At 40.1% G+C, this 24,199-nt stretch overlaps 2 protein-coding genes across 3 annotated transcripts in view; both read right to left on the bottom strand.

Moving 5' to 3' along the window:
• Positions 1–899: 899 nt before the first annotated feature.
• si:dkey-178e17.3 (somatomedin-B and thrombospondin type-1 domain-containing protein) lies at positions 900–15,113 on the bottom strand. Of its 2 annotated transcripts, none has more exons than XM_034117621.1 (5): positions 14,653–15,113; positions 6,809–6,994; positions 6,267–6,357; positions 3,198–3,356; positions 900–2,303 (listed from the first exon to the last, which is right to left on the bottom strand). In XM_034117621.1, the coding sequence occupies exons 1-5, from the start codon at positions 14,900–14,902 to the stop codon at positions 2,198–2,200; spliced, it is 792 nt and encodes a 263-aa protein (XP_033973512.1). In that variant the 5' UTR covers positions 14,903–15,113; the 3' UTR covers positions 900–2,197. The 2 variants fall into 2 exon arrangements, with proteins under 2 accessions (XP_033973512.1, XP_033973513.1); XM_034117622.1 differs by having other exon boundaries at positions 6,809–6,991.
• A 2,674-nt stretch (positions 15,114–17,787) lies between these two features.
• Positions 17,788–24,199, bottom strand: part of si:dkey-178e17.1 (tricarboxylate transport protein B, mitochondrial) — a 22,487-nt gene continuing 16,075 nt past the window's right edge. Inside the window, exons 4-9 of the mRNA XM_034118658.1 lie at positions 22,310–22,448; positions 21,575–21,659; positions 21,308–21,412; positions 20,432–20,547; positions 20,224–20,297; positions 17,788–19,722 (exon numbers count right to left, since the gene is read on the bottom strand). Coding sequence (XP_033974549.1) covers positions 19,608–19,722; positions 20,224–20,297; positions 20,432–20,547; positions 21,308–21,412; positions 21,575–21,659; positions 22,310–22,448 — 634 coding nt within the window. The 3' untranslated portion in view covers positions 17,788–19,607. The remainder of the gene's footprint in view (positions 19,723–20,223; positions 20,298–20,431; positions 20,548–21,307; positions 21,413–21,574; positions 21,660–22,309; positions 22,449–24,199) is intronic.

Below are 24,199 nucleotides of genomic sequence, written 5' to 3'. Positions count from 1 at the left end.
TTTTTCAATGGATTAATGTGGGATCCTGGGGTTGTGATGTTTTTATCAAAGCCCAAGAACTGCTCATTTTCAATTTTTTAGACCAAATTGCTCTGCTTTTGTGAAAAAAATTGAAACTTTTAATATCGTTCCTACATCATGCTCTTATAACTTTTCTTCAGCTGGGACTCCTCCTTACATACCTGCCAGAACGTACAGTGCATCCTGACAAATGAGCAATACAATTGATGCATTAGGAAGTTACAAGACAACAAAATATGGTAAAGTATAATGTTCCAATAATGTGGTTTATTTGGTATTTATAAACAACGATCAGGGTCACAGCCAAGGTTTACACATCCACTCCTCCATGTTCAGTAACTTGCCCATATATCACGCTAGGGAGGAGGAAAACTGGCTTACAAATTGGACATCTTGGTATTCTCTCTCTAGAGCTTCTGTAAAAACAAAAACGTGCGGGTAACAGATGTACTACCAGATTGTTTAAGTTGTGCAGTGTTTAGCCTGTCCACACATCATCTCTGACACTCACATCACATAAAAAAACCTAAATTGTAGGAGAATGTGCCACAAATACATGATTATATACATTAGCTGTCATTTTGCTTTTCGTCATACCGCTTACACCACAGGGAAAGAAATGCCAGGAATTCAACCAAGTATGTTAATGGCTAAATGTTTGCATTAGGTTACGTATTTTCAAAAGCGCTCTTCTTTTAACTGTGAACTTCTGCATGTAAACACTGGTCAACGTGAGGGATATACTTAGCGGGGCCAGGCTCATAATAGTAATTGCAGAGTAGAGAGGTCAGAAATGCTAGTTGGGGTCTGTGTAACTTCTGAATGCAATGATGCAATGAAATACCAACATTTGAAATTATGACAAGAGAGGGAGAAAATTAAGGTATAGTTGTTTATTTTCACTAATGGACAGTGTACAGAGTATGTTGTGCTGCACTATAACATCATCACTTGTTTTACAATAAATAAACACACAAACACAGACACAGAAAAACCTTTACTGGGACTAAATGTGTCCTCTTCTCAAAGCAGAAGTGCAAGAGAAGGTGTACTGAGCCAGCTGACTGACCCTGAGTCAGTAAAGGGCAGAGAGAGAAAAGAAGTGCAGATCAGATCTGTGGGTAGCGCTGGGAAGAGATTCTGCTAATGAATAAAATGGGAGTAACATGGCTATATGCGATACTGTAGTTTACTGGATGACACGTTGCTAATAAAACAAACTCCCTTGTGATGTAAGATGACTGAGCAGGGCAGGGAGCGAGAGAAAACAGAGTTAAGAAGCAATTTGTTTCTGTCTTGGACACAGAGGACAGAGAGAACCACAGTGAAATTCTCTTAAATGGCTCTTTTTCCTCTCCAACAACATTAGGTATAAACAGATGGAAATGGTTTCCGCCATTAGTCTTTAAAACTAAACCTACAAACATCTTTAAAGCTACTAACACATCTGACCATCAGATGGAGGCGGATAGGAAAAAGGGACTTAATGGGAGACAAAGACATACATCTCAGCACCTGAGAATCAATACCTGATATTCAACTGACTTGCTGGTATAAATGTTTTTTTTTGTTTAAAGGAAATAAGAACAGGGACAAAACTGTAAGACACAGATATATTGACTTAAGGATTCTAGCATTGGATACAATTTGGATGAGCCAGTTTTCCGCATCTCCAGCCTGCAGGTGATTATCCTGGCTGGGGCTAAACTGGGTGCAGCAACTGCTGTTTAGTGTTTTAACTGTTTGAGACTAATAAGTGTAGCTATATAGACGCATATACATAACACATAAACAATCAAAAGTAGAAAATGTATAAAGCAAAATAATATATTTATATATTTATACATTATGCATTAACAAATGCACTTGCATTGATGGAGGTAGATAGCAAAGATTTAGAGGTAAAAAGGCATATAGATGTTGTGATTTGAAGGAAACAATGTGGCTGTAATATCTGAAGATGAATGCAAGAATGTCTGTGTGCTTAGTAAATACAGTACAGAGTGTGTGTATACAGTACAGAGTATGTGTATACAATAGTTATGAGGTGAAAGGAAAAAGTGGCAGGATGCTGCTGATCTCCTTGAGTTACCCATCCAGTAATCTGGATCGGAGGGTCTGGCTGCGGAGGGAAGTCTGGTCCCTGCGTACGGATATCTGGTAACTGCATGTGGGCTCACACGAAGAGCACAGAGTAGGGAGGACAGCGACATCCCTCAGAGGACGACTCCCGCACCCAGGAACCATGACAGCCCGGGACTGAAGCCGCCGCCCAGAACGTTCTAGGAAGAAAATGAACGTATATCAGGCATGGAACAAAATACAATTGAATTGTATTTTTCATTATAGATTCAAGGGTGAACATGTATGCATAGGTTAACCCAGCCTACAATTCTACACATAATGACTGTAATATTGGCAGAGTATAGATATTAATTTAAAAATATGTCAAAAGGTGCATTTCATTAAAGACGCAAATAAATGCAAATAAAACAACTTTAAAACAAGATGAGGCCCATATGATTTTGGAGCAACACTTTTCCAAATGATCCAATGTCAAACGAACAAATCGATGCTTTTCATGGCGCTGCAGACTTAAAATGTGTGTTGAACAGAGGGCTTACAACTGCCCATATATAGCTACAGATGAGCTCAGATTTAACATTCTGGATACTCTTCACAGATTAAAGCCTGTCAAACTAATTGTTTGAATTGTTGCTAATTGCACAAGTAATGAAAGTATTTATTTAATATATAATATATAAAACATATATGAACATATTTCATTCTAGTTGCGGTTTACACAGCAAATGATTACACCTACGATGACAGCTAACAAGTACAAAGTATTATACCATCTGTGATGAGGAGGGTGTTTCCCTTCTTTTGGATGCAGCTGCTACCTGATCCAACAGACATCCATTAAGCTACACTCAACATACTGTACGTTTAAATGCATGCTAAGTCATAACACATATTTTAATTAGTCTCTCAGTGCCTTGTTTATCTGGCTTTTCACTTGCTGACAAGGGAAAAAACATTGTTCTATTTTTAGTTTTCTTAAGCCAAATTCCCCAAATGACAAAAGCAACTTTATAGATGTCGAGGCCCACATCCATAAACTGTAAAACTGTCAGTGGTGTAATGCATGCATTTTTTTTCATTGCTTGGTTTACCGGGTGCTTTCTAAGCCGTCTCCTCCGCAGCGGTTTGACTTTGACATGGCATCACTCTGACACTCGGCACAGACCAGCCTCTCTCTCACCAGCTGAGCGCTCCACAGTTTGAGTTTACACGCTGCACTGGCCTGCTTCACCCGCAGGTACACACAGTAACTGCAAGCACAGAGTAAAGAGAGGGAGGGAAAGTGTCAAAGACAATTGATACAATTTCACAAACAATTGATTCTAATATTTGGGAAAGAACGTGGGTCATAAGGTCAAATCACACATTTCTGGGTCTAGAGCGAGAACTATTTCACAACTCTTTATCCGAGAGCTCAACATCTAATGTTGTTGTTTCTTGGATTTGGATTGTTATTGTTAACCTCACATAAACCTCTGCGCCATCAACATCAAAACAGGAACATGGAAAACAGATGAAGGCACAGAGACACAAGCCAGGTTTAAACACTTTAAACAAAGAAATCTCTCCTCTTCTCCTTCCCTCAGTTTAAGAGTAAAAAGCAATGGCATAATAACTGAAAGCCAAGTAGTGATCACAAACAGCCACATGTCACGGTCACCTGCAGTGTCCTAATATAAACACAGCTCAGTCTGTACTGGAAATAATAATAAAATCTTGTTTTTCTGTTCACTGTGTTCTCTGGCGAGCACTTTGAACATCTGCACCATTTATTTTGTCTCTGATTCAGTCATCTGTGGCAAAACACCATCCCCAGTGGGAAGGTTTGTCAAAGAAAACATAACGCTGCTGTTTTTTATCAGTGATTCTTCCAGACTTTTTCCAACTATAACATTTTCTTTTCATCAATATTTTTAAAATGTTCCTCTCATTTCGAATGTCCATGCTTGCATGTCAAGGTTAAATGAGAACATGTAAATAAAAAGGAGATACAGAAAGTAGAGAGAAGTGAAAACTCAAATTCAAAAAATAATTGATGCTTGATGGATTTAGATCAGACCTTTTCAATAAAATATAGCTTGGGATTGTTTAAGAATGACGCAGACAAGAATATATAATAAATATAACAAGGACATACCACATTCAGTTCATGTGCACATGCATTTGCTTGAGGGTAGCCCCTACCCCCCATAATTAGGCTTGAATTGCAGAAAATTAAAATAATGAAAACCTCAAACCACTCTACAACAAAAAAGATAAAATGCTATTATGTCTTAATTCCTAAAAGATATTAGCTCTGCTGTGTTGAGCCTTTAAGACAGGGGTGGGGAACCTTTTTCCTCTCAAGGGCCATTTCAATTTTTTCAACATCCTCCGAGGGCCGTACAAATTATTGACCTCTGCTTAAAAATACTAAAATCACAGCCCATTCATTTCACCTTTCTTTCATGCTGTGCAAAGAAAAAACAACCTCTTAATCCAGATATCTTACCATGACTTGCGCATGCATGCACGTGCACGGTTGTGGCATGACCACCAAAACAGAAAGATGTGGACACAAGATGTGTGCAAATGTATTTCGTTTCCTATCCATGTGGACATGATTTAAGTGGGGGGGGGGACCTAACCTACTCTAGGGGGGTCCGGGGGCATGCTCCCCCGGGAAGATTTTTTTTTTTAAATGTTGAAGTTAAAAGCATCAATCTGGTGCACTTTGAGAGCAACATTAGGAGATCTATGGATACATCTCTCAACACCCATATGAAACAGAACTGTAAGCAGATTTTATTTTTCTTTATGGATATTTTACAAATCACTCTCCTTTCAAACTGTATTCTTGTTTATTAATAACAACTTTTGTTTACTGTCATATAGTATTTTATACCTGTTTACTTTATTCTCTTATTTTTGTATAACTATAATGATCATATACAGATGTGCCTTTACCTCACTGGTTGTAGAAAAAGCTTCTTATATTCGTTAGCATAGCTAGCTAACCGGATGCTAATAACAACAAAGTTATTGACTGTATGATCAGTATGACAGATGAACAGATCGCCACTGGGCTTTCAACTAAAGACACAGCCGCGCAAAAACTGCGGCATGTGTACGGCTCCTTATGGGTGCAATTTGTTGAAGTGATCACCCAGCTATAACTAGAGTCCCAAAGACAAATACAGACCATCATTTCATATCATTTTAACCCCTCGTCCCTTTGGGTCAATTTCAATCACAACACCAGGGACCCACGGGAACCAGATGTCTTTGGGAAATCCCTTTAACTCAGTGTCATCCATGCTGGATGGATCACGTTTGAGTAATGTGCTTCCAATCCCCTGATGCTCTGTATTTCAGTCAAAACACAAGTATCCAATGTCCATCTTAATCAGTATGAAAGGTTTGCAGGCGATCAGGGAACAAGCAGTCATTTTATTCCCTGATTTCTGATGTTTCTGCTCTGACAACATCTGCAATCAGCTCAGATCAAAGATGACATCCATGCAGGGAGAGTTTGCCTCTTACATGGATTATGGTTGCCTTATCAGAGAAGGTCAGCTCGTGAGTCAAATATTCATGATTGCGGTAATGTTACACAGTCAAAGCAATTTCAAAGCTCTGCTATGGCAACCTTGGACTTGGTCTTTATTCTCTAATCTTTGGGAGCACAAGTTGATTTCAGAGTGACCTTTGGAACTAAGTCAAAACTGAGAAAAAAAATGATATGGAGCTGAAATATAATTCCAGCTGCATCAGAAAGGTTAAGAGTCAGCCTTGAGGCTTGGAACTCAAACAAAAGTGGTTCCAACCAAAACACTTTTCTTATATAAAATGATTACTGGCACAAAAGCATTGCATATTAATGTTTAAATGTAGTCATTAGTTAAAGCTATGCTTTTAAAGATATGCTATCAACATATTGAGCTGGTAAATTCCAAATGAAAAGCATAGATGTTTTAGAAATGGAACACTGTAAATCTTATGTTACTGTAAGATGTCAATGTCTCTATAGAAATATATATATATATATTAAGCAATGCCCCACGCAATTGGGCTGTAATAACCCACTCTTTGCACATGAAAGCCAGCACTACAGACAAAACAGCGCGGGTCAGTCGTGAGCAGTCTGTGTGTTTGTTGCAGTCTGATCATAGAGGCCCTACCTGGCCTTCTCCTCCTTCATCAGCATGTGTGGTCGTCTCCAGGGGTCCTTGAAGTTCCTCTTGAAAGAATCAGGCAGGATCTTTGCCACCTCTGCAAGTCAGGTGTGGGGACAAAAAGGTAGAAATGCAAAAGAAAAAAAGAGTGAAAATCTTACTTACACTGAAGAGAATCTTTTAAAATAAATGACAGAAAGGTCAATAGAAGTATAAACACATCTTACATTTCATCTGTTAGAGCTCATACCATGACTCAAAATGACTATAGCAAATGACTCAAAGTGGTGTTCTTGGAAATCTACTTGGAAAAGTGTTTATCTGTGTTCTGGTGTTTAAGAAGGTGATTCAACAGTGTGCGCATAACTGAGGCAGATGAAATAGTGCAGCTGGAGATAAGGCCTGTTATTTACAGTAAAAGCGTTAACAAGAGGTACCCCAGAGAATATTGAAACACCAGATAAATATGTACCAGAGGTCAGAGCTGAAGTGCGTGCATCATATATAAACACAAGCATTGGGGCATGTAGAAAAGCTCACGTACGTACCTTTTGCAGTGCTGCATATGGCGTTGTTTCCAAAGCATCCTCGACGCTGTTTGAGGTCAGGACAGGGCGTGCCTCCGTTTCTCGGGGGAACAGACACTAGGCGACTCCTCTCTGTGCTGCCCACTCCACACGGAGCTGTGCATGATGACCATGGACCCCAAGATCCCACCACACAGTCAATGGCTGCTAGGGAAGCAGAGAGACAGAGAGAAGGAAAGTCACTAAATAAGAATAAGTAATACAAAGAAGGAGCATAGAGTCCAAGCATATCAGTTTTAAATCATATAAAACAGACAACATCAGGAAACACCCATATAAGAGAGGTTAAAAGCAGCCTTTAATGTAATTTTTAACATAGATGGTCAAATTGTTATCAAAACAGTTGGTGTTTATTTTTGAAGGTTGTTGGAGGCTCTCTCCAGCTGTCAACTATTCTGAAAAATGGTTTGGATCTTAACCCCAGAGGTAGATGCAAACGTTCCCCTAATCGTTGCTGTCATGCCTAACTGCATGGCTGAAAGTATGAGTTGCAAACACACCCAGATATGGAGCTGCATTATATTGTACTGAGCATTTACTCAGGTAGGTCACGGTAGGTGGCAAGCGAGTGAAGGGGTCATTACCATCTACTAATGTCAGATCAGCTGAACCCCAGACACAGGAAGTCTGTGACCCGGGTCACATGTGTGGTGCCATTTAAATAAGGGGCTAATTATGCATCCTGTTCTCTCTGGTTTCCCTCTTCTACACACTTAAACACACACACACACACGCGCACACACACACAAACTGCAGACCACATAAACACAGCAGTAGCAGCAATCAGGCTTCCCGTTCAGTAGGCTGAGTTAGCCAATTACATCAGGAAGCTGTATCAGTTAGATGGCTGCTCTGATCAAAGCAAAGAGTCTCCAGCAGTAATCAAGCTTTGTTCAACACAGAGATTTAAAAGCGGCAGACATTTAACAGCCTTGTTAAGAAGGAAGTGCCCACTCCATAAACACAAAGACAAATAAGCCAAGGGGCACTCCAACAAACACACAAATTAATTAATGCAAAAATATAGGTAAACACAATTTTATTCACAAAGCATGATGTTGATGTGTATTTTTTTAATACTTTATTGCAAGTACATCATTTACATTTTGCCAAATTCACATAACTGAATCTAATCTTCCCTCGCCATCTAATCTACCTCACTCTGTCTTTATAATACACACTCACACCACAGTACAATGCAGCAAGTGGATAAGTATGTGTGTGTGTGTGTGTGTGTGTGTGTGTGTGTGTGTGTGTGCGTGCGTGCGTGCGTGCGTGCGTGCGTGCGTGCGTGCGTGCGTGCGTGCGTGCGTGCGTGCGTGCGTGCGTGCGTGCCTGTCTGTGTGTGTGTGTGTGTGTGTGTGTGTGTGTGTGTGTGTGTGTGTGTATGTGTGTGTGTGTGTGTGTGTGTGTGTGTGTGTGTGTGTGTGTGTGTGTGTGTGTGTGTCTGTGTGTGTGTGTGTGTGTGTGTGTGTGTGTGTGTGTGTGTGTGTGTGTGTGTGTGTGTGTGTGTGAAAGAGAGAGAGAGAGAGCTTTCAAGGTGCCGCCTGTGCGGTTTATTCCCATGGTCCTGTTGGGGTTTCGGAGGGGGGGGCGGCTGTCTCAGTGACACAGTCGATCCACAAAGCCACTGTGGAATCTCTGCATTCCTGCACATTAGTGCTGCCCACCTGACACTCGCCTTTCCCAGATCATCACACACACCCACATCGAGAAAACAATTTCTGTCAGATAAACCCACCCACTTGGGTCTGTTCCAGCGTCAATCATCACCCTAAAACACACAGACATACACATTACACCGTGTAGACTTGTACAGGGAACTTTCTTGAAAGAACACTAAAGGGCGTGATCGAATCACACCAACACCGTATCAGCTTCCTACTCTTGCCCCCTCCACCTCTTCTTATCCTTACTTGTTTCTTATGTTGGGAAATACACGAGCAAGCAGGGCAGTTGAGGTCTTTACTGCCGAGGGTGTCCAATGAAACCGATAGAGTCAGCGAGTTCCCGCCACCTGAGGGGAAAAGGGGCTACCCCACTGATGGACACTGACACACACTCACCAACACACTCACAGGAATAAGGCCCTGTCTGGAAGTCTCTGCCTGTTGGCCCTAAGCCACAAGAGGTCAGAAGGCAATTACCAAACTGAGGTGGTCCCCCACTCTGTTTCGAGTACCACCAGAGTGACAGTCCCACCACCCACATGATAACCCTGCTGACAGTCTGACACAGCCTGACCCACAGAGCTTACAGCCACCGCTGTCCTCTGTCCCCATTGTTGACGAGAAAGTCCCCAGTTAGAAAGCATGCCAGCACCTCTGACCTCTGACCCCAATACAGGAAACAAATGGCACTCGTTGTCAGCATGTTCCGCTTTTGTCTTTTCCATCAGCTGGTATTTTTACAAAGTGGTTTCAAGCACTCTTAAGTTTTTGTTTCCGCTCAGAGAGGCTTCTATTATTAAACAGAGACAGTGTTTTATGGGCTACTTAGATCTGTATCGTCCAATATTTAGGAGGCACACAGTAAATGTTAAAGTGACTTTTAAAACACTGACAAACTGACACGAGCTATTTAACCTGAAGGCCAAAATAAAATGTATGTTTTTGTTATTTAACCTCATAGATCCTGAATGTTAGTTTTTACTAGTTGGGCTCAATAATGTGTACCAATTACCAAGGATTTAATATCAAATGACATTTAAATCAAATTACTGCCAATGATTCAACAGATAACCTGACTTTTAATCTTAATAACGTATAATTTAAAGGGTAACCACTTCTACACATCCAAGTATGTTTACAGGTTTGAGGGATTGCATATGAGAAGGAAGGTGTATAAACCTTTTGTGGCTTCATCTGGAGCTGCACAAAGTCTCCTCAAGTGATCGGTCAGGACATGGAAGCTTTAGTTACAGCTACAATTTTAAAAAAAATGCTGAGATTAATATAAAATAGGTTTGTTTGGAATTTTGAATGTTTTCAGCATTCTTTCCTGGTTGTTGTCAGAGCTTCAGACAAATGCTTTTAAATGAATCAAACCACTGAATGTGTATCCAACCTCAGCAAATGCTATCTCCTTACTTGTCAGCCAATCTCCAGTCACACTTGATACAGTGAGATAATGGCATATTGGCATTCTTTCGCTCTCACTTTCGCTCTGCCTAAATGCTGCTTCCCTTTTAGGGTTTCATAACAAAAGACTTATCAGCACTGCCCGCCCAATTTGCTTTATCTTCCTCTCCCTTTATCACTTTGTCCCACACTCTCCCTTGTTCTTTCTCCCCATCTGTCTCCTTGTTTTGGTCCTCTTCTTCACTCTCCCACCCCCTCTTTTCTTCCTCCATCAAGTCTCTGATGAGACCCAGATGTCCAGCTGCTCTAAAGGACCACTGCACCTCCAACCCTCCACAGCCAACCCCCCTCCCATGTAGAGAGCTGGGCTGTGGTCCCATCAGACAAGACTTATAATGTTCAGCAACACAAAGGGAGAGGCCTGATAAAAGGGGTGAAAGACACAGGCCTGAGCCCTAATAACAGGTTACATGAATGCTTCCTGTAGACACCTCGAGAAGAGGAGCCAAGCAAAGTGACTAATTAAAAGGTTCATAACAAACACAGCCGATAAGTGTTTGCATTTCATGGCCTTCCAACATTTGATTATAGCTGAATTGTAATAACTGGAGGCATGGTAAAACATATAAGAAATAATCATTCCTAATCATGACTCTACTCCCTTACAACAAAAGAACAATGACGCAAAACATGAGATGCAACTAAAAATGTTCTCTTGTCAGTGAAAGGTTTGTCTGTTTATCTTCAAAGACTAAGTGAACTTTACCTCACAGTTGCGGCAACATGTGTAGAATTAAAGGCACAGCAGCTGGTTCATTAAACGTACACATCTGCCTCAGGTTCAATGGAAGCTTTTGAAAAGAGTATACTAAGAGGTTAAAGTAATTCTAGTGTCCCTGTGAGGTTTTACATTAGCACAAGTTGAATGCTAATGCCAGTATGTTAACTTGCTCATTATAACAATGTTAACATACTAATGCTAATCCAGTGTGAAACAAATGTCATGCTAATCTATAGTCGGCCACAACTTTCATCCTCATCGTGGTACTAGAAGGAAAATCAGGGGATCCCAAATGCCAGTAGGATTCATCGACTGGGGACCATCATTAGTCTGGATCAAAGTGGTGGACAGACTGACAGACCAACTTTGTTTTACATAGAACCATGTGGCTAGCATGACTCAAAATGTATTTGTATGTAAATAAGGCCTTTGTCCTTTAAAGGTTGGATCACTGAGGTTTAAAAAGAAAGCGTTTTCTCATTATTACTAGCACTATTTTGCCATGAACAACAGTTTGGTCTAATTTGATCAACTTTTGAGGCAGTTGTCTTTTTGCCACAGAATGGAAGAATTGTAAAATATCAATCAAATGTAAAAACATTTTGTTGAAGAAACAGTTCCTGTGAAAACTGTTGACACACTTTATGATGGAAATAGAATAAGATATTTGCGTTTTCTTGTCATCAAGAGGCCAGACGAGGGGCATCAGAATAACAACATTAAGCATCTATCGTGGTGCATGCAGTATGGGAGAAACTGGGCGCTACACTGTTTGTCGCAAAAACTACAACAGCTGGCTCTTTTCAGCCAACCTGGAAAAAAACATTCACTACTAATAGAGGCTGAAGAGAGAATGTAGTGGGAGCAAGGAAGAAAAGGAGGGAGTGAACGTAGGTGGGAAGAAGCAAACATCATGGCATGACAGCATACCGTTCCCCCGTAGGAGAGACGGATGAATAATGAGCAAACCTCCGGTGTATCTGAGGCAGAGTCTTCCTGCTGAAGTGAGAACTACCAGACACCACAGAAAGAGGAGATGAGCTTCGATCCTCCTGTGGGACAGTTTCATCTCTAGAGACTGTGATGAGGAATGAGCAATTACAGACTTACTATAGTACTGCAAGGAAATAACCAGAGATACTCCAACCACAGAAGACAACTCCCCCGTTGGATTTTCAATACAAATGTGTCTTATTCAGTTTAAGTTGCCTCCTCCTTTTATGCTTGATATGCTATGTTCCTATATGTTAGTGAACCAGCTTTCAGTTCTCTGTATGAATTATATATCAAAGTGAAGAAAGTGAAATATATCTCTTAAAAGCCTCCCTGAAGGAGCAACAATTAAAGTGCATGTTCCAAGCCTCTTTTTACCAGGACAGTATGTTTAGAAAAAGATGGATGCTTTATTATGCTTAAGAGAAGTAACCCTTTTTACTTTTGTTAGTGTATTTGCGAGAAGGATAACTTGCACAAAGGCTAGCTTTATCAAGATAATGAAGAATACTTCTAGAAACAAATCTAGAAACCTAGATAGAAACCAGATTATGCAGAGTTGTGTATAGATGACAAATGGTGTCATTTACTTATGCAAATACACGACACAAAATCGTTCAAGTTCTACAACCCCCAAGAACACACCGGTAATTGGCCTGCATACCCGTCTGATGCAGAAAGACCTTATAGTTGCGAGACAACAGTGTTTAAATTAAAACAGGCCAAGAAATGCATGGCCCATCCTTCTAAGATGCGTGACTTTGTGTGTTGTAGGGAGAATTTGTTTTCCACCACACTCTTGTTTTAAGTTCATACCTCCCAGTTCACAGGAACATTCTCTTCATTATAAATAATTCATTCATTCGAACAACATCTCTAGAGCAAAACATTTAAACTCTAAAGAGTTGCAAGTGTTTTTGTCCAAGTGGTGCAAGTAGTCTGCCAGTTTTTTCTGTCTCTCCTCTGATGTCACCCACTCAAAGCTCTTTGCACAGCTCCAGCTGACACGACTAAATTACAGACTGTGACAGACAGTACACAGACAGACTCCTTGATGCGTTGCAGAGCTGCAGGATCAGGATCAGATAAGGTCTGAGTATAAAGTGGGTGAGGGCGCTCTGATGGAAGTGAGCCAAGCCACATGATGCATGTTGTGTTTATACTGGTGAGATGCTCAGGTTGCAGATGGAGGAAGTGGAGGTGATTTTCACAGCACCACTCAGTGCTCACTGATCCATTCAGCATTTGTCGGTCATGTCCATGTCATGTTGACATTATTTTCATGTTCAGATTAAAACAATAGACCATAAACCCTTAAACAACACACTATACACATTTTTATAATTGACAGTTGTGTGAATAAATGTTACCAATTTGTAGATGATTTCTTCTTTTCAGTTGATTTACAGATATTCTCTACAGTTACCACATTCATCTTGGAAACATCGTCTAACCTGTAACACCTGCATCACACTGCTGTGTCATTTTCTTCTGTACTGTGTCACATCTTCATTGACCTGTCAGAGTAACACACGAGCATCCACTGTGATTAATAAAACCTCCTTGAACCGATGTGCATGGCGGCCGTTAGCTGACCTGCGGAGGACCAGCTGCTGTTAAACAGTGCAGTGATGAGTCAAAGCTGACCTGAGGTGCTCTCCTGAGCTCATTCTGCTAAATTTCAGCTTGATGGGAAAGATCAAGTGCTGCATGGACTCCCCTCAGCTGGCTGCTGTGATACAGGCTGTCTCTTTATTCAACTTTGACTGATTGGTGGATAAAAAACTCAATTTGTGATCTGAGCATGTAATATCTCTTCCTACAGTATGTGTAGTAAGTAGTTGTTGCCAGTTGACACACCTCTGCTGTTTCGCAAACCTTGTAGAGTGGACAAAGGTGTATATTAACAGTAAAATAAAGCTTGAGGGTTCTTCCAATTGTAAAAATGCATTTAAGCACCAATGAACTATTGTTAAAGTGTTGAAAGAAAATCATATAGTATGTCACTTTTGAAAGTAAGTGCAGTAGTATACCATTCTGCTGTTAAAGAGTGATTCAAAGAGGGTTCAGCTATCCTGGCAGTAAACCATAAACAGTGTGGTCTAATACATAAATTACAGCTTCCATAAAAGTACTTTTGTACACACTTTTAAGTGATTGTTTCAAGTTTGGACGCGGCAGGCTGTTCCCATCAAAGCACAGATACATCACTCACAAAAAAAGGTTCACCATGTACACAATGAATGTGCCTAAATAGAGGGATCTCTGCAGCATTCAAGTGCTCTTTGACTAGTAGGCTTGGCCCATCAGGTGCTTGTTTGTGTGCACTTAAGATGACATACTGTAAGAGCTCAGTTAGTTTGAGTGTTTTTCTCTCTGTCACATCTCAGAGACAGCTCTACTGTAATCCTGACCTTCTTTGGCAGTCTGTTCCCATAGTGTTCATTTCCTTATTTGTCCATATATTGCAGCAGCCATGATGATGGAAGAAGTTAAACACACTCACATTTGAAAGATTCGGTCAATAATCAAACTTGATTTGGTGATTCATATTGCAGAGTACTCTTAATTTTGTTAAGGTGGAATTGGTGGTGATGATTTGGGACTTTGTTATGATCACTCACCTAACTTTGCAACCACTTAATGGACTGGATTGTTGGTTCAAAGGTCAACCCTACAAACTTAAAAACCAATACTCACAACCAGCTGTTGAAAAATGCTCTATGAAGCACAACCAGACATCTATGTGTAGTATGTCTCACTGTCTCCATGTCACCTCAATGCCAGCCATCTCTGGCTCAAACGGGACAACAATGCACAACAGGCGTCACTGAGGACACAATCTGAACAGGATAGGTGTTCCTTTACCAACAACGTTGAGCTACGATCTCTCCAAGCATAAATGCATTGTATGTCAAATGTCGTTGTGTAGGATAAAATAAGCAACTCACCAGATATTTGGCACACGCGCTGATAGTCCTCGCAGCAGTCCCCGGTTTTCTGACAGTAGGTATCACAGTAGCACACTGTTTTTCTCTTGCTGTATTCAAAACATTCGTTGTTCCGGCCAGTGCAGCAGTTTGGGCTCTCCCTCTCCCTGCAGCCCGCCTCAGCCCGCGGAACAAGTTCCCCGAAGAAAAACGCTAAATATCCACAGATGACAAACACAAGACGCGCTGATCTCCATCCATGCGCTCCCATGACGGAAACTGTTCTGGCTCCACACTCACACACACACACTCCGCTGGTGTTATGCTTCACTTTGGATGGAGCTTAAAACTGAGTTACGATATAAAGACCCTTGTCGTAATTTCTGTCTAAAATCCAAATCCAAGGTAAACTCAGCATTGACACCTCGACACAAACAACTGATGCGTAAAAGTGGAGGCTGTGTGGCACCAGCTCCTCTATCAGTCAGTCAGACACCGCCCCTTGCAGCTTCTGTTGGTTATTAGGGAAGGCGTACAGTACCAGCCTCTCTCTCTGTCTAACAAACACTCACACACACACTCACTCACACACTCACTATCTATCTTTCTCTCTCTTTTCTCTCACTTGGTTGCGTAATTTGTAGCTCTACGAAATAACAGCTATAAGAGCAAGTTTTTTTAAATGATATTAAAGCATATTGTAATTATGTCTGTTGCTAAAAGCTGAGATGCAAATCAAGAAGTTGCTTATTTTTTGTAAAGGCTGCCAAACCAATCAAAATATAGAAGTTTTTTAAATGATTTGAAAGGAACTCCAAATATTAGTAGGCCTAACGCACAAGTGGAAAAACACACACTATCTGTAAGAGGAGCCTATAAGCAACGTTTACATCAACTTGTAACGATTCAGCACCACGGACAGCGGCGCAGCTACTTTATATTAATATCATAACATCAAATAAACGTTAAGATAAACAATACGATTCAGCCAACAGGTGCTGCGGAAAGTGACAGGTCCCTTTGAGCAGTTCGGTCAAGTTAGAAGGTTATTGACAGATTCGAACTTGACAGATGAATAACTCATAAATACATCTTTGTTAAAACACAAACTAAATCTTATATAATCCGTAGGAAGGTAGACAACAAGCTGCAACCTATAGTTTTCATTCAAACAAGCCCGTCTTTCGAGCTGGACAACATTCATCGGTCTCTTTCTGCAGCCGTAAGAGAGACAAGCTCCAGGGATCGTCTGCAAAGTGCAACGCCGAAAAGCAAAAACAAAAATAATGTTGTAGCATGATTAATAGGCGACCATAATGTGTTATGAGATGCTATTGGCACTTTACTGTATGACAGGGAAGTTATTTAACATTGTGTAGCTTCTTCTGTTAACTCACTCGGCATTAGGGCCATTAGCTGTTGTGTGAGGTCACAATGGGTCACTACTAAAAATTGATTGATTGATTATAAATGTTTCAATCTAAAAACCGCAGTGCCACAAAAGTAAGAACTACTTGATTTGTGAATGTTAACCGAGTATTTCTATTCTACCGTACATGTTGCAAAATAAAGGTAGGAGAGTTATGAAGCCACACCTCTCAGAAAAAGAGGGATCTTAACTTTTCATCTCTGGAGTTCAAAGATGGCTAATGTCTGCGAAGATGATGAGAGATTTTAGGCAATTTTGGCCCAATCCTCTTTCTGGCAGCAGAGAGGAGGAGGGACTGATGATGTTAGGATGAAGGGATGTTGGTTATTTCTTCTTTGACCCCTCTCATAAAGCCCTATTGTACAGATATGAAGGGAGAGGAGGCCTCTCTCATCACTGTGTGTGTGTGTGTGTGTGTGTGTGTGTGTGTGTGTGTGTGTGTGTGTGTGTGTGTGTGTGTGTGTGTGTGTGTGTGCCAGAACAGCATGGAGGGCAAGATCCTCACATGTGATTGAGACTCTGGCAACAGCTCCACCTACTGTTTAAGAAGAACTACTAACTTGTTAATAGTCCCATAAACTGAGCTGCACACACAGACTGTCCACTGTCCTGCACCTTTAAGACAGTAATTCAGTACTGTACTTTTACAAATATAATCAACACATACATTATTTTTGCTTAATTACAGATTTAACTATGCTGTTTATAAAGTAGTTCAAATTAGACTCACCTTTACATGCTGCAAAAAATACAATGATGTTGTGCATTAACACATAAATAACATCAATACAATGAAGTTTAATATTTCTCTTAAATGGAGCTGCCTGAATGCTATTACTTTGTAATTTAATTTTAGAAAATATTGACTCCTTCGCTTTCTCTTAAAGGTGGGGTAGGTACGTTTGAGAAACCGGCTCGAGATACACTTTTTGTTATATTCCATGGAATGCTCTTAACATCCCGATAGCAATTAATATCTTAAGTGCTTTGACAAAAAATCCATAAAAAAAGGTCATCTGTGAAAGCCGTAATACTGTAAAAAGTACGACCAATCATTTTAGCCGGCCCGGCTAAAATAACTGGATGGCCTACCTGCCTGTCAGCCTTCTATCTGTGCACAAACTTATCTCGTGCCCTCATTGGTCATGTGCACGTTCGTGTGTGTTGGAGGAGGGGCTCTGTAAGGAAGTGGCAGATTTTCTCCGGTTGTGTATTTTCAAATTCTAGCGATCTCGAGCCGGTTTCTCAAACTTACCTACCCCACCTTTAAGTATAAGATATGAGTACGTTTTCACTACTGACAAATATTTATAATATTTCAGTACACTTTCCTCACTTCCTCATTCAGGCCAAAAATGTGCACTACATGCTGTCCTCACTCCCATCTTCTGCACCGAGCTGTGCATTCCTTCACTAGGGCACCACGGATGTAACGCGTGTGTGTGTGTGTGTGTGTGTGTGTGTGTGTGTGTGTGTGTGTGTGTGTGTGTGTGTGTGTGTGTGTGTGTGTGCGCGCGCGTGCGTGCGTGCGTGCGTGAGAGAAAGAGAGCGATAGTTGCATTACTCTACATGAGCATCAGCCAAAACTGGGACAATGAGTCCCCTGTTGGATTCCTCCCTACCTGCCCCCCATGGATTGTCCCAACGTGATCTGTTGTAACCAAAAGGGTAGAACAACAAACGAACAAGGGATGTAGAAGCTAAAGAAAACAGTCTCATGCTTTTAAGATTTCAGATGCTTGTTTTAATGAGTTTTGAAACCCCCCTACTAAACAAAAGAACTGAACATTAAGCACAGACAAATAGAGGGGACAGTGTTTATGCTCAAGCTTCATCATACCCTCTGAATACATTGATTTGCAATAATAATTACATTTTCTCTTGGATATTTGGCAGTTAGGATCACAAGCATAGTTCGGTCAAAACTGAAAAATGTTATTAAAAATGTATTACAGAAATAGTGAAACACAACCCATCCGTATTTAAATTCAATTATTACATGAATACATATAGATCATGACTGTTTTCATTATCATTCAGTTGTTGTGTCGGTAAGATGATTTAAGAGATGAATATTCTATTGATAATAAATTAGGATTTACCTCAAGTAGCATTCACAGTGTAACAGACAAACAAAAGGCACATGAGTGATAAATAAAAATGAACCCTGAATGAAATACTGAATCAGAACACCAATGGAAATTGATTAAAATATATTGTGAGTAATCTTAATATAAATATATTACATTTAAATACAAAATATATTATTTTGTATGTGTTTAGCAGAACAATATGTCTCTTTTTTCATTTTCAATCATTATTGTGTGTCCCGCTGCCAGGGTCCAAATATCTGGGAATAATTCATTTAGGGAAAATATGAAACCTGCTTCTAACATAAGCAGAAAACAATCAAGCATCAAGTTACCTGATGAACAGTAGTGCTTCCATTAAAGAAAACAGGTCAGAGGTTACTCTGTCTTTATGACTTAGTGTCATTGGGTCATTTAGACTCACAGTGAAATACAGCAATATCATATTTTCCTAACATCTTAAAAAACCTTCACACCGAGACCTGATCACAGAAACAACAAGTGGCCCACGATAACAGCAAGTCATTTCTCACCCATAAAGATATTGAACATTCAATTAATACATTTATAAAGAAAGTCACAATATAAGTCATAATACTTGCTCTTCTCTATTTAAGCACGTTATGCTACATTAGCATGTTCTTATTCTGAACATATTTTCATAGTATAACAGGTTTGGCATTTGGCACAAGAACAATATATATCATACTTTACAACAAAACTATAATGCTGGTTATAAACTAAATAAGAATCTATAATTTATAAAAAATAATTGGCATATTATAATTGTAAAATCATTCTATTAAAGGCTTAGTTATGGAAGTAACTGCAGTATATGTGACTGTAAACTGCAGTCAGCTGGAGTCTGGCTCCTCTGAACTAAAAACAGGCACAAGTAGAGGCAGAGAGCACATCTAACTTAATAAAACTAAGTATGACACATGCATTACTCACAGAAATGAGTAAATCAGCTATGAATGACGAGAAATAAAGTTCTCCACTGAAGGAGGGTATTTTAAAAAGCAGGATTCAAAGAAATGTAACCAGATAACTTGGAAAAAAGCTTACATTCATTCAGGAAATGTTTGAGCTAATCATGATGTGGACCCTCATATTGACATTTCGTTTAACTTGGAGAAATTATGACTTTCTAGGATATGCTTTTCCACATTATTTGGATCATTTTATGATCCCACTTTTGATATAATATGTCTTGTTTTAATGCAGCAAAGCTCTGCATACACACAGCTGTCCAGATGTGGGCGGCACTATTTTCAGGCTTTGCCCCTTATCTAAATGAGCTCTTTAACTTCCTGTTAGCATTTGACACTCATCTAAGTTCAGCTCTCTGTCTCACCCCCTCTGGTTTTGTGATGCGGAGGAGGTCGGCCAAACTGGGATCTGTGTCTGATGCCTGGAAAGTAGGGAGCCGCAGCCCTCTCTGCACATCCAGAGGCTCAGTCCGTAATCCAGACAACATTCAGGACCTTCACCACCTCCTCATAGATGATGAAGACTATGGCCACGTCCAGACACACACGGCCCAGCCGAGGAACCGCCCCTTTGTAGAAACTGCAGGTGGACATAGAGAGGCAGAGAGGTCATTATAAAACATCATTTCGTTAGGTAGACACATTTATTGATGACTTATACATGTGTGAATGAAATACGAATCAAAGATTATATTCGATGCTGGTTTATAAGATTTAATTCATTAATTTAATGTTAAATGTTTTATTACTGTCTTTACCGTATTGAAAATGTTTTGTGACTTAAACAAATGTTTTAGACAAATATTTCTTATTTAAAAATCCTCCCTCAATAGGTTTCTGGGCTGAGTACTTCCTGATTTAATTATTTTTGACTCAATGTCCAACATATTTTATATGATATTGTGTTATATAAACTGTATATAAATAATTGGATTGAACTAGAGTCAATCATTTGTGTTTCCATTTACAACAGCAAGCTTTAAAAGCAGCAGAGCAGCAGGGATAAGAGGGGATAAAAGCCTGCTGTGCACCTAACTCTATAAACCAAAGCCAAAACAAAACAAAGTGAAGGCGTACTCACGCTGCCAAGCCCTCGTGTCTCATGATCTTTAATCCACAGTCCAATGTGCTTTTATATTTGTGTGCTTCCAGACCCTTTGGAAAGGAAAGAAAGGTATTGTTATTTCTAATCAATGACCACAGGTGGTAACAACTCAACATCTTTTCAACCAAAATGCCAGCAAAGAACACAAAAACCTGTGTTTAATCTCAGCCATCGAGTAATGTACCTGCATCCTTGTCTTGATGACATCTAGTGGTGTGTTTCCAAAGACACTGGCGGCTCCAGCTACAGCTCCAAACGTTCCCGTCACCAAGGGGTTCATGGCTTTATCGGGGTTGTCACCTGGTGAAAGGACATAACTTAGGGAGTCAGTAACAGTGAATGCTTTGATGCCATTTCAGTCCTGGTACATCTCAGCTGAGTGTGTACTGTAGTTACTAGTAGCAGCTCAGACAGCTGTGTCCCAATTCCATACACTATGCAGAATTAGAGTAACATTCATAGCATACTATTGCTGGGTCAGAACATTTTGAATGAAGTCCATTTTTGTAATCAAATTACATGGCAGTTACATAATCCATTGGAAAACATAGAAATGTAATCTAACATGAATATATTTGAAATTATTTCTTTTATTTTTTATAAATTGTAAAAAAAGTATTTGTTATATTAACTTCAAAATCAATTATTAAAAATATTGCACATTTATACTTATATGAATCAAATAATCAAATTATCCTTATCCTAACAGTACTGGCAAAACATGCTGCAACAAACTTTTATTGAAAGTAATAGCATCGGTTTTCATGAAACAAAGTCTGGTATTTTATAAAGTTGTAATCAAAAATGTTATTAAGTAATCCTTGTCAATATAACTTCAATACAGTTTTACTTGCTAATTTATAATCCATTATGACCAAACCCCAACTGTTCCCAGTCTGTATGCTTGCATTTCTTTGCAGGCAGACTTCTGCTTCTCAAAGGATCATGAAGTGTTTAGGCTAAACTCATTTACCAGCCAATCAGCAGTATTGGTCTTTTTAAATATCTCTCACACTTATAAACAGACACACACATACAGTAAATATTGATGCACACTGACCTTTGTACCAGTTCTTGAGAGAGGTCATCACATAGAACCGAATGGCTTGGTTGGAGCCTTGCTTAAGGACTGTGGCAGTGAGACCCTGGTACGTCCCTCTTATTCCTGTAAGGCATGATAAGTAGGTACATTTATTATGCTCTTATATTTAATAAAAATCATCATGTCTGGGTGCAACATGTTTTAATAACATTATGTTTGCAGCTGCATTACCCAGTCTGACCACTAGATGTCAGGTGAGCTACATGCATTGAAGCTGGTGTTTACCTTGGGCATTGATGATCTCCCTGACTCCGTGGTAGAAGCCCTTGTATTTTGGGTTGGCTGATGTCTGGTCATGAATGAATTTAACCTTCAGAGATTAAAAAAAACAAAAAACATGGTCAACCAAAACATGATAATATATTTTTTTCACACACACAAGGTGATAAAAACGGCACAAATGTTTAGTCTGGTCTTCTTTCAAAGTCACTTTTAAATGATACTGTCAATGTGCACAGAGAGACACAATGCTTATCAAACAATACTACTGAGATTATAATAAACTGAGAAGAGTGTTATCACATGTGTCTGCTGCTGAGATTTGTTATAGTAATGTAGCAGATGTTACATTTAGGAAAGTCTAAGAAAAACAGCGTGCTTATTCTGCGGATCATAAATATCTCCTAGATGCTAAATGAGAGTGATCATCCCCTATACCAAAACTATACATTACTTCCATCTGGTCAGAGATACAGAACAATTAAATGGAGAAAAGCTTGCCGCCGGAGTTTTGTTCCTTCTGAAATAGCAGATTAGCCTTGCTGACACTGTTGTCAACAGGAAAATTGAATTAATGTACACAATAAGAAAATGCGTACTGTCTTTATCTGCATGATGCCACGTGTATATCCATCTGTTGCTATCTGTCTGTTGTCAAACATACTGTATATCTGTGTGTTTCTGTGTAGTGGCTGTGGAATCAAGTATCCCTCTGGGACAATAAATCAGGTGGTAACATACCTTAACAGTTTCCATGGGACACACCACAAAAACAGCCTCCAAGATGCCGGCTCCGAGCCCACACAGCAGGCCCTTGGTGCTGTCCAGGCGACCGTTCTCATCCCTCGCACGGTTGCTGAGGAACTCAAACACCCCAAACCTGAAGGGACAGAACAGAGACAGCAGGGAATTATGGGACACGTTAACACAGGATTGATGTAAGGCAAGAAACATAGTTATATTTGGGATTATTGCAGCTTTAAAAACCCAAGATCACAGTGTATGTAAAGATGATCAAGTAAAAGGCTTGAGTACATTTGTAAAATAAAACATACAGATGAGAGTATTGCAAAATAGCAGAATGTACTTGTGCTACTACATCTACAGTATAGCATGTGAAAAAGGACACAGTAGATAATTATCCTACACAACGTCAGCAGGATAATTATCTTTTTTCTGGAAGTACATGAGGATGTTTCCACTCATACATTTATTAATAAATTATAACCACAGGGCAAGAAACTTCCTCAACACCTCAGATTTGAAGTAAAATCAAACAAAAAACTGCTCTCATTTCAGAATATGATGTCAGCTTTTAGTTTATTGTCCTTAGTTTACTGGGCACTAATTAAGGATGCACCAATAAAATGGTGTCTCAGTAACCGGAGAGTGACCAGCAACAGCTGCCATGGAGTCCAGCTCAGAGAGAGCTACAGAGACACAGGTGTGTTTTATGTATCTCTGCAATCAGAAAATGTTGTGCCAGTAAGTCCTGTGCAAGAAATGCTATTTATAGAAGGAATTTAATTGTAGAGAAAGATGGATGCTGCCCGGTACATTTAGCAAAAGGGCGGGGGAGGAAAGACACTTGGCCTTGATGAATGCTTTGTTTTCCCCTCTGACGTTTCTTAGTCTGCTTTAACCATCTACCTGCCGCCATCACAGGACTCATCATACCCGTCTCAGTGCCTTTCTTCCCATCTGCTTTTTTGGTTGAACATTTTCCTCTGCTCATTAACTTTCCACATCTGTTCCTCTGTCTCACTCCTTGCACACATTCAGTCCTGAAAGACTACACAATTAACTGACTCCTACTGTTGAACCGAAACAAACAACACATGAAAATAAATCCATCCTTCGCTCTCTTATGCACACCGCTTGCTCATTATAAATAGTGTTTTGGCTTTGGAGAGAATAAAAAATGAAAGATTGTACTTAGGCTGCACCGAGATGGCGGTGCACTTAATGCCTAACCTTGTGAAACAAATGCTATTGGTTAAAAGCTGCTGGAGAGAAATATGCCACTGTCAGGCCTGGTCCTGTGCCAATTTACTCCCTGAATACTCCTCTCCCCATTTAGCAAGTGGACTAAACTTCAGCGTTCAAATGTGACACATCGCGTTTTGGCCGACATTCACAGTCGGAGATGAGTCATTCTGGACAGTGCTGCCAAATCTTCATTAGTGGGTCTTTCTACAAGGTCAGTTGTGCTGATTACAAGAGGAGGTGAATAAGAGAGAGAAAAGGGCCATCTGGAGACTGAAAAGGAAAGAAAGAAAGGAAGCTGGGCAGACAAGGGCGAGATGTAAATATGGATGAAGGGTTAAGGGGAGGAAAAGGTCAAAGGCTCTCTTGTCTGTCCCTCTGATAGCTCAAGCAGGCGGTGTGACGCATGATGGTGCACAGGCAATCAGTTAATGGGATGGGGGAGAAAGAGGGTTGAGGAGGAAAGGAGCGATATACAGGGGGAGGGGAAGGATGCTAGAGGAAGTAAGAAGAGAACAGATCGACCAAGCGACTCAGGAGAAGTGATGATCAATGAAAGTGCCACGGTATTCTCAATAAATCTAAATCTAACTGCTTCCAACGGCTTTAAATCTCCCCGTCATGTTCCATGTTTGTAATCAGTTT

The sequence above is a fragment of the Trematomus bernacchii genome, unplaced genomic scaffold, assembly GCF_902827165.1.
Source record: "Trematomus bernacchii unplaced genomic scaffold, fTreBer1.1, whole genome shotgun sequence".
NCBI lineage: Eukaryota > Metazoa > Chordata > Actinopteri > Perciformes > Nototheniidae > Trematomus > Trematomus bernacchii.
Note: the sequence above shows the minus strand (reverse complement) of the source record. Positions and strands in the feature narration are given on the sequence as shown.